The sequence below is a fragment of the Rhodnius prolixus genome, unplaced genomic scaffold (genome assembly GCF_049639745.1).
Source record: "Rhodnius prolixus isolate KJV_2025 unplaced genomic scaffold, Rpr scaffold_10, whole genome shotgun sequence".
Lineage (NCBI taxonomy): Eukaryota > Metazoa > Arthropoda > Insecta > Hemiptera > Reduviidae > Rhodnius > Rhodnius prolixus.
In genome coordinates this window covers 2278638-2299420 of record NW_027411615.1, presented here as the reverse complement: position 1 = coordinate 2299420, position 20783 = coordinate 2278638, and the positions used below count along the sequence as shown (strand labels likewise).

Genomic DNA, 20783 nt, shown 5'->3' with positions numbered 1-20783 from the left:
ATGTATAATTCGATTCTGAGAATGCTTTTATAGCAATTTCTTTTCTGCGCCCTTGACCTCAAAAAATTTAAATCCTTCATAGCTGTGTAACGATCTATTAAGAGATGGTTTAGGACAAAGAGTAGTAGCGCGAATACATAATCCAGAAAGAATTTCTTATTTTAATATTATGCGATTTGTTTATGAAGTAGTTTGCGAAGTTTTATTATTATCAATGTCGCAGAAGACCCAATCTTGGAACCTCTTTTGTACTATTGTCGCTTCTGTTATTACGGGTAATACTTTAAATTGTGAATGTCGTTAATGTTTTAATTGTTTCGGTAATTTCCGTTGAAATCTAGCTGGATTATATTCAAGTGGTATTCCAGCAAACTCATTAATCTTTTAGTCGCAATAAGGGAACGACTTGATTGTTCTGCATTGATGCCTTTTAAATTTAGCTAAGAGATTTAATATACTAAACCATTGCCGCTCTCGGCAAAGTGTATTGTTCTATTAAGCTTATAATTTAAATTTTAGAGTGCAAAATAGGATAATGCCATTCATTTAGTATCTTTATGTATAAGATTAAATAATAATAATATTAAAATGTTCGTCGGTAACAAAGCAAACACTAGGTAATATAAAAGCTAATAAACTCTTCTGTTCCATTAATGGAAGTTTGGCAACTTAACGGTGAAACAAAAGAACTAATTAATAAGTAAGAAAAAAAAAAAAAAATCTCTCTTGAAATAAGACATTAAATATACCTTCTACAAGGTTACTGAACTTTTTACTAACATCTACAATTTCTACCTACAATTTCTACAATTAAGTTTGTAAAAAAGATGTGACAAAATAATTATTATTTTCCTTAAATCTTCGCTTTTCCTTAGAGGAAAAGTTCTACAGAAATATCATGAATCAGAGATTTTTAGCGGAAATCTTGCAAAAGTGGTGATTTATTGAAACAAGAGTTTCTGCGGGGAATAAGAAGATTTTTATTTAAGGTTCTCTGAATAGAATACTGGAGAAATTATTTTTTGGGGGGAGGGGGAAGTGTTTATGGAAATTGATCGTTGAACGAAGACTTAGCACTCAATTTTAATGAAAACTGTTGACGGTGTTTGCGAGAAAATTGCATTTCTATTCAACCTGTATACTTGAACCTAGAAAATTCTAAAATATGGCTGTAAATGTTTCGAGAGTGCTGGAGTGAACTTAGAAGCTTTCTGCCCCTGTACGCTGGACTCAACTTAGATAGAGAAGTGACCAGCATTAGACTTCATCAAGGAAGAGAGATTTGGCGGTACAGGGGCCTTTGTAGTATTTCAGGCAATGAGGCAACCGACAAGAAAGCTACGAAAAATGTTTAAATGCTGCAGTCTGACGAGCACATTTCTTTTTAGTGCAATGTAGCATGGATCAAATTAGCGTTCGATTAGTTGTAGTGAAGGCGTGATCTGAAAGATCTAGTCTCGCCCTTTTTATCCAGTCATATGCGTAATATCGTAGGAAAACGCGTGGATAAGTAGCTGTAGCTTCAGTTAGTTTTTGTCTTCATCGAAGTAGGCTAAGACAGAACCTAAATGAAGAAGAGATAAGATAAGATTTCCGAGGGCATGGCACTGTACCAATTATTTGATCCAAATCCTGTGATGTATCCTACTATAATATAATATCCGTAAACGCGCACCTGTTTACGATTATTTTTTTTATTTTTCACTTTATCTACACGGTTTAACAAAATCGCTATTCTACAGAATTTTGGGTTTTGGCGATTGTAATTAGTTGGCAACACTGTGGAGGTGAAAGGAAGGTTTCAGTAGGTTACCTCTATAGGTTACCAAGTGGTCTTTATGTCTCTTATCCAGGTTAACTGTATCTAAGCTCTTTATTGGGGGTTCTGCAGACTCACTAAAGAAGTAGAGCTAAGGTGTCTAAGGATACTAAGGTGACTGTAAATGCAAAACATTTTATGGTGAACATGTAAGTGTTAATTTCACCTAACAATGAATGCTTAGCATGTGCATGTCTAGAACATTTTCAAACTCCTTGAATAATCACTGGTAGAACCTTAGAGAGTTTATCTTTTTATCAGTATTATTACCAATAAAAGTTGCATCAGAACAAGTGTAAACATTTCATTTTTTAATTTCAAATTCATGGTGTTAGGTAATTTACTCACGTAAATTTATTATCTTATTTTTTAAATGAGTTGGAATTGCAAAATATATTTATTATTTTAGCCATGAAATAAAATTTTTAAATTTTAATTATTCTGTGTAAAATTAAGTGTTCGATTTTAGATTGTCTCGTATCTTCGTCACTTCATTGTATTAGTTTGTGACAGGATGTAGTTCTTATGTAGATAAATAGAAGCTGTTTTAATTTGACACTTTCTCGATCTTTATACATCTGTTGTCATTTATTTTGTAATTGGATCTGTCTCCAAATCTCCCTAGTTTTTTTGTTTGAGTCGTTAAGATTATATTCTTCATCCAGCTGTGAAACTTTATAATCCCTCATTACCGCAGATGGTGGATGGCTCTTACTAGCTTTCTTCTCATCAAAAAATTATCAAACCTTCCATTTCTATCGAACCTAGTGGTCCGCGAACTATTCTAAGTTGAACCTAATTGTCTTCTGTAATAGGAAATGAACTCGATTTTTTACTTAACATTATATTATAATTTTCATGCTTCTTTCTTGACATTTGTATAGTTTTGAATATTCACACATTAGTTGTGCAAAACGCAATTGTAGCTACTAGTTTTGGACCTTGTAGAATATTAAGTTTCTTTGCTTATTGTTTAAATTGATATTACTTTTGGAGAGTTTAACTAAAAGTAGAGTTACGATATAAAATAGAGTTGAGTCAGTGCTTTTTAGAGATAATGTAGAGTAACTGTTAGCAAAGAGAAAATATAAACGAAAACAACTGGAAAGTTAACTATTGATAATCTTAATTATCTTATGCCCTTCCTTTCTATTTGTAACAGTGTCATTGTATTGTTGATTCTGGCAGGTTGATAAGGTGGTTTACGTATGTAGGTCGAGTCTGTTTTGTTGTGTTTTTACGAGCATATGTGTACTACAAATGTGCCTTTGATGTGACTCTGGCCAATATAGGTAGTATCCCTAGTCTGGAAAAACTAGTTTACATATACTGCTGTTATCATAAGGATTGTTAGTTTCGATATGTACACGTGTACTGCTTTTAGGCTTAAATACGGTTTTGGGGCCTTGTTTACACAGTTTTTAAGCCTCGTTACGACGTATGTTAAAGTGGCTGATTTATTGTTTTGTTCTCGGTTTAGGCATTGTCCTATTCTACTTGGTAATTTATTAACAATCTTGTTAGTCTTATCGTTATTTGAGGCTATTATGCAAATAGTGTTGAGTCTTCGTTTACATTTGTTCGGTGCAAGAGGTATGTAATCTGTGCTTCAGGTGTCTGATATCGGCTAGTTTATTTGAAGATGGTGAGTAGTGTTTTGTATTATAGTCTCAGTGGAAATTTATTTACCTTTTTTGTTTACGAGAAGGTTATAATAATATACCACATTTTTTTGTGGTTTTTGTGTAATTACATTTTTCATTCAGAACATTGGAGTATTTATTATATTATTATTATAAGATTAGTTGTCACTGTCATTCTGTTTAAGTATTTTATTCAACCAGCTAACTTAGTTAAATAAACCGTCTTTTGATAATGCTGGTTTGCATAAATAATTCATGCAAATAGCTGTATAAAATTTCTCCCAATCCGTCACTCCTTTATAACTTTAAAATTGAATAGATCTCACTAAATAAATTTAGTGAAATTATTAGCTAAAAGTTTATTTCCTGCTAGCTCCCTATTATATTTAACTCGATGGAATTAAATTTAACTCACTATATTTATTACGTTTGAATTCATTTTTGTAGTAAACATGATGAAAATAACTTTATTGGATGATGACATATGAAATCTATATTTTGTTTCTTATTTAGTCGGATTAAAAAAATAGTTATTTTAAAAAAATATAGTGGGATTAATAAGCAAAGAATTTGGATAATATTTACGTTACGGTCAAATTATTACCGTCGAAAGTAGCCCCAGTTAAAGTGGTATTTGGCTTGGCTTACAAAGTTCTGTTTATCAACTCAATCATTCAGTTTCGAGTTTAATTTTAAAATACTTGGTTTTTATATTCTAATATTTGTCACTTCAATTTATGCTCACTCGTGTATACAAATATAAATATATTTATGGAACTTATGGAATTTATGAAATTATATATGCAACTTGCGTTTTTATTTAACAAGAAGAGGACAAAGAAACATGTCCGATCCCTCAAACGATTTCCTATTATGTAGTTTAATTGTTTAATTTTAATTGATTAATTTTCTTATAACTTCTTTAATTGTGCAGAACGTTCAGCTGTCCTGTTTACGACAAAGTGATATTAGAATAGTGTATATATTTGCCTGAAAATAAGACTTTTACATACAAAATGGGTCATCTAGCTGCTTCTAAACAAACTTTGACCTAAAATAAATATTTTCAACTACTACACATCATCAAGTAAAGGTAATCAAATCATTTAGTATTAAAATGTTTAGATGTTATTTGTTTACGAATACTCTACTGTAATATTAGAACTGCTTTTTAGTCCACAGGATTTAAATATTTCATGAAATGAACTTTTTTTTTTCTCAATTTCTCAGTAGATCTGGGATTTCATTAATTCTTTTAGTTGCCATTACGCTCTGAGTTTTATTGTTTCATTTTTTGCTATTTATAAGTTATGTTGGTTTCTTTCATCACTAGAATGGTGGAATGTTTTATGCTTCTTTGGACATTTTTTTTTACTGTCTTTAATATACATTATCACGCAAATGAATATAACAGTAAAGTTACCGTTCTCCTTAAGTAATGGTTTACAGCTTTCCATCTGTTTGCTTTTAACTTTGGTTCGTAAGGTCTTTTTTTGCATTTTATTGTTGTTTTATTGTCTCACGCTGGTTCTCCGCAGTGGCAAGGCATATTTCAGTATTGTCTGGGACAATTCGAAATACGTTGTTTTCAGTTTTTGCCAAAATATTACATCTCTTTTTCTTTTTTTTTTTAATGGGACCAATCATGACAGCTTACAGCTCAACTCCTGTACATGCTGTAATCTTTAAAGTACTGCTAGCTTTAAAGAAATTAAGTATAGTCATTTTCGAGATTTGCGGGGAAAATATTTGGAAATGGCATTCCCGGTTGATAAATTAAGTACCAAAACAATGCAATGGTATCCAAAAGGGCAATAGTATCAAAACAGAATGTGTAGTTTGAAATTTTTATACAATAACCCTCTTTTAGGGAAGGGATTAGCTATGAGGTTAGCATACTGGACTCCCACGCGGAGGTCCCGGGTTCGAATCCAGCAGCTGACCCTTAGATTTTCTCTTCCTAGGAGCTTCTTACAGCTCACTGTCCGGTGATGGACAGTGTTGTCTGTAACGAGAGAACACTGTCCGGAGGCCGGCAGTGCACTGGAAAAAGCTCCGGGCGCTAATGACCTTAGCTGTTGATGCGCCAAAAAAAAAAAAAAAAAAAAAAAAAAAAAAAATAACCCTCTTTTCTTAACAGAATAGGATTGATTAATTAATGTAGATCCTGACATAAAGAGAAGGAGCCGCTCTGTTACTCGGCGTTGAAACCCTTGGCATGCTGAGTCCTGAGATCATATCGTAATCAATAGTGGGTAAAACCTGGACCGCGTAAAGAGCGTAGGGTATCTACTAGAATGTTTAGGAAAATCGTACGGAAAGCTTCTTTTGACATAGATAATATTTCGTCATTCAGAATACTATAAACGGTTAATAAACATATGAGGCAAGTGGTATATTGGGAGCTGTAGATCTACTACTCAGCATCAATCATGTGCCAAGTACAAGTTGGCATCGTGCCTGAATGATTTTTTTTTTTTTTTTAATTTATATTTAGCCATAAACTTGAACTATTGTTTTCTGAAGTTCTCAATTAGATTAACACAGGGGGGATTATTTGGCATTAAAGAGAGCTGCGAGAAATCTAATTGTCAAATTTTCCATTGAACATGAGTTATAGGTTTTAGTTACTCTTATGAAGAGAAATAAATAACGCATTTCATCTGCGTAAAAAAAAAAAGAAAATTGCCTTAAAAAGTCGATAATGCTTTCAATTAGTGAATGCCATTGAGCAATATGACTATCGATTACAGCTGTGCAAAGGTGGTAGATAGTTTAATCTGTGAATATTCCAGTCGAGTGGCCAACTTATCTCTGAATTTCAGCTTCTGTGCACTTGTCGTAATCATAACAAACACGATCCTGTTTTTTTTAAAAAAAAAAAAAAAAATGCTTTATAAGCTAAATTAAGTATACCATTTGGCCTTTACCTAACTGAAATAGTTGAAATCAGATGAAATTATTCATTATTTAATTCGTAAAAGTTTGTAATGTGAATCAGTTATTAACCCACCCGATGTATTTTTTCATCGACATTTGTTTCTTTTCTTCGAAATTCTTTTGCAAAAAAAAGGCTTGGTGCTTTATGGGCCTTTGAATAGTTTTCCCTCTAAACACTTCCAAACGAAAAATTTATGTACCAAAACTAGCATTAAAAACTTTATAGTATGGGGAACATGTTTTTTTATACCAAAACAAGGTTTGCAAAATAATCAATTCCAAATGCTTCTGTCAATAAGTTGTGAATTGAAAAAAAATCTTCATTTATGTTTTTGTCCATTATTTTGGTAAGTGTGTAAACTTTAGACCAAAACACATTTGAAACTTCAAAATTAACAGCCAAACTTGTGAAAATAGAAAAAATATTATGTGTAAACTCTGACAACATTCTTATTTATCGTAAGTTACGAAATTAAATCTTTTTTGTAATCTTGGAATTTTTACTAGAAAAGAAAGAAGATTTAATATTATCAAATTTCACTGCAATAAAATGAATTTATTTAAGGAAGCGTGGAAAAAATTTAGACATTCAATTTAAACCGATATTCTTTAAATTTTAAATTTTACTAATAATTGAATTCTTTTCAACAACAAACAAGGGGACTGAAATAGCATTTTTGTAGAAAAGTAAATCTTACCTCACCCCAAGAATAGGCTTAAGATGTAGTTTTCCGGTAAAATGTCCAAGTATAGACTAAATTTTCCTGAGACTGTTTATACACTCAACTAGATGTTATTATTCACACTTATATGAACACATACGTAGAAAAAAACCTCTAATTTGGCATTTAAACACCTTTATCTTTATATAGACATAGTTGGCAAACTCCTTGTATTTTTTATCGGCTACTTCAGATAGGAAGTAGGGGGTGGGGACAGGAATACTTAATCTTGTAGCAAAACTGTCTGCCGGGGATAACTATTTCGAAAGCAGTTGAGGTCTAAACAGGGACAAATTACTATGTTTCCATTTGAATTGTATCGATTATTTTAAATTTCCCTTTCTTTGAAGTAAAACTCAGTTCCCTTTCCTTCCTCAGAATATGTCCTTAATCGATATTTAGTGGAAGAATGATTCATGGTTGCATGATGAGAGAGAATGATGTTCAGTTCTTAAAAAAATCCATCAGTAAGTATATCAGAGCTTCAGATTGACTCATTTGAACTAAAAACTTCTTATTTCATCTTCAGGCTTACATGCGCTGACAAATTTACTAAATCAATTCATCTGATTAAGGTGAATATATAAATATATTTTGTATATATTCGTGGGCAACTTAAAATCGAAAACCCGCACGTTCACATACATTCTCTTTAAACGTTTGAAAGAGTTGTAACTTAAAATGTAAATGTTACCCAACAAGAGATATGTTTTGCTGTGATATTTTACTCTAAAGAAAATAAACGAAGTAAAAGCATTTCCATAGAGTAAGCATACTGCTTTGACATTTAGTCGCAGCTTGTCAACCTTGACCCAAATATCATATGTCACATGAACCCCTTTGGTTGATCCGTTCAGTCAATATTTCAAACAATCACCAGCGTTATTATGTTATCTCATTTAACGTTCAATACACAATTGGAAATTATGAATTACAATTCTATTGTAAAATAATTAGTAATTTTGGTAAATTTAATTACTAATAAACTTACTGCCGGATTATTAGTGGAATTAAATTTGATTTGAACACTCACACGATTGCCTAATACAATTTAAATGACAAATTTGGTTGTAATATTAGATTTTACTGGTGTTCAGTTGTTCTACATTGTCTAGATGTCATAAGCCTTCCGCCATTAGTTACAGGATGTTTAGTTTCAATTTTAATGTTTAGCCTCATGTTCTTTGTACCCCAAAAAAATATTAAAATTAATAGTTATTGTAAAAATATTTAAACATCCTTCATAGTTTGATAAAGTTGGAGCCGTTTTTTGGAAGGGGACGATAAATAGTCTCATTTTCGCTTAAGCGTTTTCCTTTAAATTTCAAATTCTGGCAACCTTCTTAGTTTTCCTTAATAAATTAAAAGTAATTTATTAACTATTGGATAAAATCCAATCAACTTAGCTTTGGGAATCAAACTCAGTACTACAAAACAACTTAGCTTTACGGGGGCCTCGCCTTTAATCGCTCGGCTATCGTAGCGTTTCTAGTTTCCCTTAATATTAAAAGAATTCGTCTGTTTTCTGATATATAGCACTTTAAAGGGCTGCCAATGTTTCACTTCTCTGAGATACCACGCCCCAGTAATCAATATTCCTGGATGAAAGATTCAAATAATAGAGTGATAGAACTTTTTGGGACTCCATAATGTAATCGATTGAAAAATTTCTGAACTATTTCCAATAAAATCTTGTTTTAGAATAGTCACAATTCCACATGACAAGTTTTGGCCAAATTAAATACCAAAACGGAATACATAGAGATTTTTAAACTTTTCATTGTGTAAAATTCATGCTGAGACCATGTCCTCCATTTTATTTTTTGTGCTTAAGGGACTTTGAAGATTGTTTTTTGCAATGTTTTTGTCGTTGTTGTTGTTGTTGAAAGGAGCATACCTAAAACAGTAATAGCCCAACCTTTTCATCATAATATTCTAACTCGAAGGACTAACTGCCCCTACCTATCTTGTGTAAATGGCCATGCTAGCGTGTCACATCTTCCTGCATGTTCCTTTTTATAAACATTTAAAGTTGAAGACGTGCCAACGTATCTGTCCAATAGTTTTCTAGCTCCCTGATTCACGAACTCCTTAATCTTCGGTCATATGATTTCTTTAAGACCTTAAACATTCAAAGCTACAGTTCAGTGATGGGGATTCCACCCTAGTAACCAACCCTTATGAACATTATAATATTTCCTATAATGCAATGCCCAAAGTTCCCGTCTTGTACATTTCCATCTAATCCATATTTTCAAAACATATTTCATTCTTGCTCGCATTGTAAAGTATGTAAAACCATACATTATATCAAAAATGGATCTTTAAAGGAAGATCTAACTCCAACCCTTCCTTGAATTTCCTTCAAAGAAATCTACTAAAAAAATATTTAACTCGAAAGTTATAGTTGAAATAGTACTTTACTGTGAAACTTCATTTCTTAATTGGTGATGTAAGAAAGAAGGAATTTGCTGTTGGCTAGAGATCTCTTTTACTCAATATTACCACCAATTATTTTTTTGAACCAGAGATATATCAAATTAAAAAAAATTTCGTGAGTTTTCTTAATTAGCTTGTAGATTATAAAAATGTCAATTTTTTGTTTTAATTAAATTAAAAAAATAGGCCTGTCAAAACGAATGTAATTAAATTTTTGTTTTACTTATTATTTAATTGATTTCACTTGTATTATTATGAAGTATAATTTGGGCACTAATTTAATAATTTTTTTTTTTTTTTTTTTTTTTTTTTGGCGCATCAACAGCTGAGGTCATTAGCGCCCGGAGCTTTTTCCAGTGCACTGCCGGCCTCCGGACAGTGTTCTCTCGTTACAGACAACACTGTCCATCACCGGACAGTGAGCTGTAAGAAGCTCCTAGGAAGAGAAAATCTAAGGGTCAGCTGCTGGATTCGAACCCGGGACCTCCGCGTGGGAGTCCAGTATGCTAACCTCATAGCTAATCCCTTCCCTCTAATTTAATAATTAAATTCAAACTAACTTATCAGTTTAAGTGACTCGCTTAAATTCATTTTGCAGATTAAGAATGTGTCAGTGCTTAATAATATTTTATTTTTTTCTCTGTTAGTAATTTTCAATAAAAAATTTTAAAAATAAATTTAATTTGCATTAGTACTAGTTTCGTTTCCATTAATTAGGTTTTTGGCTGAGATCCATGAAGCGGAAGTGTGACGTCGTTGGCATTTTTTGGGGGGAAGCTTTTTTACCATTTTTTTCGAAAAAATATCCCCCTTTTTTGTAAATTTCATTGATAACGAGTACCCATCAAGGCCTATCACCATTGATTTGATTTTCATTCATTCTTAGTTCTGAGTTCTATTTAGGATTTATTTATCTTGAACAATTTTACAACATGCTCTTAGAGTGTTTTAACTGCTTTTGCTAAAATTAGCTTCTTTTGTTTGTATTTTTTTTTTTTTTTTTTTTTGTAAGAAAATTGGTTTAATAGGTGATTTTCTTTTAATTCTTCTTATAATATTATATTAGGGATAGGCCCATTTACTGAAATGGTAGTTTTGGGTTATATTAATGGGGGTCTTCTCAACAACCCCTATCACAGAAGTCTGCCCTTGATGGGGTCTTTCTAGGAGAACGTTTCAAATGAAAGGTTGTAGAACCACAAGTGTGCAGTTGAGTTTGCTAACTTAAAAGAAAATTTCAGAAAAGATGAAAAACAAGTGTCCCTACTTTATTACATATTAATTCAACCGTAGTTATTAATTATACTTTCCTCTTTTACGTTTTACATTAATACTCACATTAAAGCCGAAGCCGAGAAGATTGTTTAAAAAACAAGAATGCTATAATGGATGAAATGTTTTTGATACTTATTGTAATCATAAATAAGAAAAAGTCAAAGTTTTTAGGAAGGAGAGATTTCTCCAAAAATGATGCTGCGGTCAGTTACATGCACGCTCGGTTTCGAACTACATGAATGTACACCAAAACGAAGCATGCGTCAAAAAATTGTTTACCTTATTCGTGCTTTTCCCCAATACCGTGGACAATTCAATTCAAGAAAGGTTTGGCATGCTCACTAGTTGTTCTCTTAACTTCAATTATTAAAAATAAATAAATAAACTTACCGTAACTTCCACTAGCTTTTGCGGTAGTACACATAATTCCTACAAACTAGGCGCCAAAATAAAACCAGCGATTCAATAAACACCTACGACTAACGTAGTAATAGACTAACTGAAGACCAATTTCCCAGTTGGTAATCCCCCGGTGTTTGCATCTATCGAGTGGGAGTGGCTTATAAAGATGGGTATTTTAGCAGCAGCTGGGCCATACGAGAGATTACTGTTTAGTGTGTTTAGCGAGGCCAATGGTATTTCAGGGCTTGCAGCCAACTTTTGTGTGCTGTCGTCATTTGGCGCGTCTCCTTTCTTTTAACCGAGGTGGCTCCCCAGTTGAATGTCGCATTTGTGGGGTTAGAGTCTTCAGTACCAGATTGAGGAAGGGTACTGCTTTCGTTATATTCTCCCCACTCCGCCTTAGATTCTTAGGTGTTATTCATAGACACATGGTTTTATTTCCTGTATCAACTCTAAATCACTTTTTGGTGTCTGTTTGCTGTAGAGCATTTACTTTCTTTATTTATAAATCTCTTTAAGTAATTTTTTTTCCTAAAACTGGGGTAAGTCTCATTTCCTCTTGCCGTTTAATGTCATCTAGATCGAATTTTATCAACATTACTCATCATCCTTAAGTAACATTGCTGCGGGCCAGCATTAAATTAGACATATTTTTGTTTTCCAACTTTCTTTAAGAAGAAAGAGCATAAAGAAAGAGTATAAAGAGTAAATGGCTTCAATGATGAAGCTGTACTTACTTGAGAAATTCAAATTTAATAGCACATAAATCTAATACCTAATCAAACTAAACTGCTGATCCTAGTAATAATGAAATTTATACAACAACAACCACGGTAGCCGAGTGGTTAGAGGCGAGACCTGCGAAGCTAATATGTATTGTGGTACTGGGTTCGATTCCCGGTCTTAGGCCTTTAGATTTTATTTAAAGGTTAATAAAAGAGATTTACAGTAAAGTATGTTTGCTAGTCGCCTCCGTCCACGACACCTAATTTGGTAGTTGGACGTTAAGCCCTGCCTAAAAAAAAGTAGGCGATTACTTTACAACAACAAATTTACTTTGAGACTACCAGATTATTTTATCTGTCCCTCCTCAGTTGGCTCTTAATTGTATTTATCTTGGAAGTTATGCTGAAGAAGACCAATATCCCAGCTCTAGTTGTACCAAATTGATGAACAAATTAAATGTTTTTTTGGGCTGATTTATGTCATAATTAGCTGTATTATTAATTAGCGGTTTCATGCTTTTAAGGTATTTTGAAAGAAAATGAGACAAATTACAGTCATCAAGTATTTCCCCGTATTGACGCCAGTTATTGGCAATAGGTCTATATCTTGGAGCTATACTATCTTGCATTTATATCAATGGCAAAACTTAAGAAGTTGTTTTACTTGCCTTTGCAAACCACTTTGAAGTTAGTCTCGCAAGTTATGGAGTTGCATAAGTTTAGTGCAAGTCTAACCAGAACCTTGTTGGTAACACTCTGTGAAGAGTAACTATTTAGGAGTGGATACACTAATCTTTTTGTACTATTGCGAGAATGTAAGAGTTCTGTCTTGTGTAATCCTGAAGGAACTCGTCATAGGATCCTATTGGATAGTATTGTTTTTTGGTGGCCCTGATCCTGGTGATGGTCACATCAAGTCCGCTTTTTGGATTCAAATCAGATGCACGATCGAAATCAATTCCCACATAATATCAGTAATCGGAAGGATGTGTGAATGTATAGAACCGCTTTTACCAGTTTTCAGTAATTTTATTTTGGCTGCCACCAGAGGTTGTTTTTTTTTCATTACAACAATGACGCAAAATGTGTTATGCCCATCACCTTTAGTTTTCCAACTTTTTTCTAAAAGAATATTGTTTCTATTTGTGATTTTAAAGGAGCTGTGACTCAAGCTTTTTTCGACAGAATCATTTGAATCATAATAGACATGTAATTCACATTACTATTCCCAAGTATTACGCACAATTAGCTTAAATTTAAGTATTACGCACACTTTGATTAATAAATTGAATAGCGAGTAGCGTTTGATCTCGTGTTTACTTTATCCCCAACGTAATACGGAATTGGAACAGTTTCCTCAGACGATTAATTTATTATTCTAGTTAAGTTCCATCTTAAAATAGTTCACTATTAGAAAAAAAAAATGCAATTGTTTTTTAAAATAACCAGTTTAGTTAAATTTACAATGAATTTAATGCAACGTAAGATTTATATTGCAAAATATTTTCGACTTTTATTTTTATTATAGTAGCAAGCAATTATTGGCAGATAAAAGTGCATTTTCCCCTTTTGTTTTGCTATGGTTAATATTTTGTAGGTTTTAATAGTACCGTCCGTCGCTATGATGTAAATAAAATAATTTGTTCACATTTTGCATGAACAGAATGCAGATGGGTAAATGAGATTTATATGTATATAAGTGTGCCAAGGACTTAGTAATTTTCCTATTGCAGTTCTATTTTCACTGCTTCCTCTAGTATCCAATGATTTTTCTCGAATTATGCATTGCGTCCTGTATCAAACACATGCTGACCTCAACATTTCTTTTGTTCAATAACTTATTAAAAATTAAAAATTCCGAAACTCTATCTTCAACCATCCCAGACCATTCACAGACTTTCCCTATTAACACGTTTTTCTCTAACGATGGGAGATTGCCGTCTCTCGCGAACTTAAATCTAATAAAGACAGAGAAAAGTTTGCAGTAGAATTTGAGTAAAATAGTTATGGTTCTTGTTATTTTTAAAAATATGTAGTTTGTTTAACTTGATGATAAAAACTTTTTAAAAAAAGTCTTTCAAAGTGATACCATCTCTTTATTTTTAGCATTCCTTTTCTCTAGTAATATTAACTAAATAATTGTTGAAGTAGGTGAAAGAAAAACAGAACTGCTTTATAATACTATTCAAGGACGAGTTAAAAACACGTTTCATGGAAAAATTAATTTCCAGCGAATGAATATGCCTCACAAAAAAAAAGAAAAAAGAAAAAGATAATTCCTTTTACTTCGACCTTCCAACGACGCCCAGTACACACTATTAATTCTCAGACGAGATATAAACAGTTTTAAATTATATAACAGAATTTACAGCCAAGAATAAGGTCAATTGCAATATGCGAGTGTTTTTAGAAGAGAGTAAACTTAATTTATGATGACTAAAATCCATTAAAATACACAGGAATATTTATAATCTCAAGAAATTAGGTCACTAACTATGGCTACATGCTATTGCTAATAATATTTGGAGTAATTAATTGAGAATTTAATTAAATCAATTTTGAAAATAAGACCTCGATTAATTTTGAGCTTTTAAAGAAAAAGGTTTTGAGGTTCTCCAGAAACCTAACCTGTTAACCATTGTTTACATTCTCTCACTGTTCTATGTAAGAGAAGATATTGATTTCGGATTTTTAGTTATTATTGGAAATATCTGTTTTCAGGTACCCTGAATCCTTCATTTTGTCTTGCGACAATAAGTTATTGTCCAGAATATACTTCTTCAAGAATGTGGAACTGTGAATTAAAAAGAGGATGTTACACGACCAGTCGACCTAATCGGAAATAGATCTATTCAGAAAAACGAAGAGTTTTGCAAGAACAGAATGCAGAGAAAAGTTCGTATCAAGTAATATAAAAAAGCATTACTAGATTTTCAAATTTAAATAAAATAGGTTATTGAATGAGCAACCTTAAGAAAAGGTTTCTTTTTTTATTTACTTATATGTTGAGCAGTTCAATCGAAATTGTTCAAATAAAAGAGTGTTTTTTGTTTATATTATAAGTACTCATTTTTATTTGTGACTATTTCCTGAATAAAATTATTTTCGAATATCTAAAATTTGAAAATACGTTCGAATTTTGGAGTGACGACGTTAGAAGAAAGTGTAACTATCTATTTAATGTAGTGCTTTTAATTTATGATAGGTCCAAATTATTTAGGAATTTGCAATCGTGCTATAAGTAAATTTGATGTCAACGATCTGTAGCTTAACTGCTCATAGTTAGTTTGTTTTACGGTTTGGCTGTACACCACTAGCTGTAGTCTATATGCCCACATATTTGTGATTTTCCATTGGTAATTTGCTTCGTCGTTCAAGTAGACAGTTATTTATGAAGAGTTCTCCCACTGGATATTTTCTCCACTTTTATGGCTGTAGTCTATAATTTATAAATGAGACCGTAACTTATGTGTAGCTGATTAATGTGAACACTGCACTTGCAATTATATTGGCTGAAACATCTGCATACGTGCAGAGTAATGTGGTTGGATAAATAGGTATGTCCGCTTTTTGTATTGTGTATATTAAGAGACTCCCCGTGTGGTGTCCCTGCCCTAATACATGAGAAAACAGAATTCGTTGTAGCAATGCTAACATGAAAGAACCTGTCTGAAAGTAAGAGCGTAGAATGAAGAGGTAGGAAAGTAGAAGACAATATTTTAGTTTGTACCACTGGCCAGGAGACCAAACACTGTTAAAATCCTGGATAATTTTTAAGAATGTCCGCAGGTACATTGTTGTACAGTGACCTGCTTATTTTGGATACCAAATTTAAGGGTTGCACAACTCTAAGCTCTGCAAGATATAATTGGGTTTCCAATCTAACTTTTTTTCTGGTTTCCGGGATAAGCTTTGTGATTTGTAAAAGTGGAAATATTGTAGGTTTTTCATTTTTTGGGAACATTCATGCCACTAACTATTTCCAGAAGGGGAACTAAGTGATACATAAATTTGACACGTTTAGTGTAAACTCAGTATAAATATGAAATTGTAGTAACGTCTCAGTAACTACTAAATGCAGTTAGAATCGTAATTACTGGAGAAAGAGCAACTGGAGTGGTTGTTCACGTGGATTTTACAGCAGAAGTAACAAAGAGAATAAGTTTTGATAAAAATACAATTAAACTCGTTTTTGATAATATTGAAAACTAAAAAGTATAAAATAATTTTTCCCTACAATTAATTATGATTATTTTAATTCATAAAATAAATTCTGTGAGTAGATCATAGGCAAAGTTTAAACTTTAAACCCTACTGCTGTTTGATTAAGTTGCACGTGTTAAGAAAGTGCAAACCTTCTACTCGTGAGGCTGTTATTCAAGTAAAATCATTAACTTAAATAAATAAATGGAAACTGAAGCAGAATAAATACGATAGAATGTTGCACGTGAAGTAAAACAGTAATACAAATAGTGGGTTAACGTTTAACATTAACGTTGTTTTCCATCTGCAATTTTCCCAACAAACAGCATAGTTATATCATCGTTTGTGTTAATATTGTTGTTATATCATTTACAAAGAATTATTCTAATTCCTGGATTTATTTCTAATATTCTAACGTTAATTTCTATTGGTGGGTGTTCACACCATATTTATTAATTAATGAGAGCTAAAAATATCCTGTTCCCTAGAGCGAGATGAGTAGCTCTGTGATAAATAACAATGACTCTAAGATTATTAGCACCCAGTTGGGAGAAAGTAGTCTACAAATATTAACCTATCTTCTTATTAACAGCATCGCAAAATATTGATGAAGGTACTTAGTTTGGATTGAAGTTAATTAACTGTTAAAATGACCCAATTTAATATCCTTCAAATTAATTATAAAACACAGTTTGATGAAATACGAGGGTCGTTTGAAAAGTCCGTGCAAAAATAAAAACTACTTAATTTTTGGGGGTAAACCTTTTTTATTTTTCAACATAGTCTCCTTTTAGGCTTATACATTTCGTCCAACGCTGCTCTAGTTTGTTGATCCCTTCCGAATAATATGATTTGTCCAAGTCTGAAAAATAGCCATTCGTTTCTGCAATCACCTCCTCTTTTGAATAAAATCTTTTTCCCGCCAGCCAATTCTTCATATTGGGGAACAAATAGTAGTCCGAGGGAGCCAAGTCTAGAGAATAGGGGGATGTGAAACGAGTTGGAACCCTATTTCCATTAATTTTGCGACCACCATTGCTGAGGTGTGAGCTGGTGCGTTGTCTGTCGTGATGGAAAAGGACTTTTTTGTGGGCCAATCGTGGGCGTTTTTCTTGCAGCTCGGTTTTCAAACGGTCCAATAACGATGAATAATATGCACCTGTAATAGTTTTACTCTATCCCAAAAGACAGTCGCCATAATCTTTCCGGCCGAAGGAACGGTCTTCGCCTTTTTTGGTGCAGATTCCCCCTAGGTAACTCATTGTTTAGATTGTTCTTTGGTCTCAAGAGTGTAGTGATGTATCCATGTTTCATCCACAGTGACGAAACGACGCTTAAAGTCCAGCGGATTCTTCTGGAACAGCTTCAAACCGTCCTTGCAACACTTCACACGATTTCGTTTTTGGTCAAGCGTGAGCAATCGCGGCACCCATCTTGCGGATAGCTTTGTCATGTCCAAATGTTGATGCAAAATAATATGTACCCGTTCATTCGAGATGCCCACAGCACTAGCAATCTCACGCACCTTCACTCTTCTGTCATCCATCACCATATCATGGATTTTATCAATGATTTCTGGAGTAGTAACCTCAACAGGGCGTCCAGAACGTTCAGCGTCACTTGTGCCCATATGGCCACTCCGAAAATTTTGAAACCACTTATAAACTGTTCTAATCGAAGGTGCAGAGTCACCATAATGTTTATCAAGCTTCTCTTTAGTCTCCTGAGGCGTTTTGCCTTTCATAAAGTAGTGTTTAATCAACACACGAAATTCTTTTTCGTCCATTTTTTGAAAATCACTCGACTTCCTCGATTCAAACGAATGCCAAACACAAAGAAATAGACCGATCTGGCTGAAACTTGGTGTGTGTTCTTCCAAGAGATGCTACTAACTAAATATAACCTCGATACGCGCCAGTGGTGCTATCTCTCTGACTTTGCACGGACTTTTCAAACGACCCTCGTAGTAGGGGGGAAAAAAACAATGAACTTTTCTAATTTAGGAATATTCCGAATTGTCATCAATGTATCTGGGTATGTATAGGGTTTTGCTTAACCAGAACACAGGGTACTGAGATGGGTTCCAGCAAATGATTTCCATAAATTAAAAAAAGAAAGTTCGGCAAAGACATCTTGCATTACTCAAAAAAGTCTTCAGCTCTGAATTTAAAAAACAAAATTCTAAAAACTGAATTCCTATTCATCCCGCTCATAAAGATGGCGGGTATTGTAGTAAGGGGACGTTCCTGATTAAACCGTTAGGTGTTGGGCTTTTTAGAATACTTTCATCCTCTATTCAGGATATCTGGTGAGAGAACTTTTGCAGATAGAGGTATACAGATAAGCTGGGAGATTCTTACCTGACTATCGGCTCCCTTATCTTCCTTGAACTGTCCTTACATTCGAGGGTGGCTTCTTCACAAATCTAGAGATAGGGTTGGAGAGACCTAAAACTTCCTGAAGGCCTGGTTAGTCGTGACTGACCTCGGTGGGGTATGTAGTGTGGCTGGTGACTTGCTTGATATATTTTATCTTCGTCACGTACTTGACACAACCGAAATTTATTTAAATAACTAGAATTATTAACTAAGTACCCAAAAAATATTAAGTTAAGAGCACTTTAATGATTAGAATAAGTAGAGCAATTTGTACCTTTAAAATGAAAGAACTAGACAGAAAGTTATCGCGGCTAAAGACAGACTGGCAGCGTACATTTTTAACTGTTGAATTTAGACTCTCCTTTTGCTGCTGAAGTCCTGTTATTTACCCAAGATGGTATTCATTGTTGGTTGCTTGCCTTCTTGGAAAGAACTCCTCGGTTATTTGGTACCACCGCTAGACCTTTTTTGTACCTGCTAGTACCAACCTCCCTTTAATTTCAGTTTTCTAACATTTTTAAATTCCTGAATTCTGAAGTCCTATTTCTAGGCTTTTCATCTTATTCTTTGGCATGATAATGTCTGTTAGAATTAAATACTCCATAAACAAAATCCACTGTAGAGATCTTTTTGAACTTCAAGAGTTGAGTTGGCTTTAGGGGATTAGTTCACCCTAAATGTTGGCCACCATTTCTCTTCCTAGAATTTTCCCTCGATTACCTGGATGAGTTGTTTCATCATCGAGGATACTGCACTAGGAGAACCTGACACTAGGGCAGGACACAGAAGAACTCTATTTAAGAATAAATTGAATAGGCTGTTAAGTTCTTTTTACCAAGCAGCAGTAACAGAAAGCACGATTAAGTTAAAAAAAGTGAATAATAGGATAACGTCACGAATTAGGGTAATAATTGTTTGAATTTCAGTGAAAAATAAAATCATTAAATTTAATTATCTAATAAATGGCTGTTAAAATATCACTAGCTTTTGTCTAGTTTTTATTAGCTATATTTTTTATAACCAAAAAACACTATTTTATATCGTAAATTTTGCTTTTATCGATCATCATTAGAATGTTTTTATAACTTCATTTATTCAAATATTTAATGAGGGCATTCTTTTTTTTACCTGGTAACTCTTTAAATACTAGATGATTTAAACACTGGACGATGATTCATTTTACTTATAAATAAAACCTGTGAGCTATTCATAGGTACATGAACTATACCGGAATAATTTACCCAGACTTTCTAATTATTTTGGATGATTCTAAAATTTCTTGACGTATCAAATTTTAAAAATTGAATTTGAACTAGAAATGTATAGAGTAATGGTTAGGTCTACCCCACACAAACTGTAAAATGAATTCTTTAAGTTTAACCATAAAAGACGCAGAAGCCAGATGTCAACTGCAACATGATATATTGTAGGTAATTTTTCCCCCTACAATATCAGTTCCTTTAAATGATTTATTTTAAATATATCTGCTGACGTAAACAATAAAGGTGTGAAAACATGAAAAGAAATCATGGCAGTGCGAGAGAAGAGAGCATGAAAGTTATAACAGACACGGTTAAATAAATAAATAAAAAAGGTTAAAGGTCACGATTGTCAACAGAGTTGGGTTCTGTGTATAATATTAGTACACACCATAAAACAAATGGGTTTCTCTGATTCGGTTACTGTATAACAGTGGTAAATGTAGTGATAACAATAGACCTGTCAGAGTGCCTTTCAAATGGGTGGAAATTATTCCATTCCGTTTAACCATTGTATGGAAATCTTTAGTTTTCCGTTTACAGTTGAGAATGGAAAGTGGTTATGTTTAGAGATTGATGACGTTCACTGACTCGAAAGAATCAACCTTTTATTCACTCACCCCTTGCTTACAATCCAATCTTAAAGCTATTCAGTCTAAAGATGCAAAATCGAAATGTCATTTTTCCTTCACAAGTCAAGGTCAATAAATTAAAAGAGAATACAGTCTGTATTTACCAACAAACTTTGTAGTGACTATTTTTCCTATTGCGAATTCGTAATAATCTTTTTGGTTTCAGGTTTTAACCATTTTAACGGCAGTCAGAAGAAGAAGACTTATAGACGTAAGCAATGACGAAAGTAAGAGAAATGAAGAAGCAACCATCACTAGGAGAGCACCCCTGCAGACGTTTCTTAAGCGTACGTATCACAGGATATACCTCGAGCTGTTGTAAGAGGATTCTCATGAGATAGCCTCT

At 33.1% G+C, this 20783-nt stretch overlaps 1 protein-coding gene across 3 annotated transcripts in view; it reads right to left on the bottom strand.

Annotated features, from left to right (window-relative positions):
* The window catches only part of Eaat2 (Excitatory amino acid transporter 2), a 112171-nt gene that overhangs the window by 76715 nt on the left and 14673 nt on the right, over positions 1-20783 (bottom strand). The window contains exon 1 of one of the 3 annotated variants that reach the window (XM_074133358.1): positions 11229-13241. The exons of 1 other annotated variant lie outside the window; for it this stretch is intronic. In XM_074133358.1, the coding sequence (XP_073989459.1) occupies positions 11229-11262 (34 nt within the window). In that variant the 5' untranslated portion in view covers positions 11263-13241. One more of the 3 variants, XM_074133361.1, reaches the window with a different exon arrangement.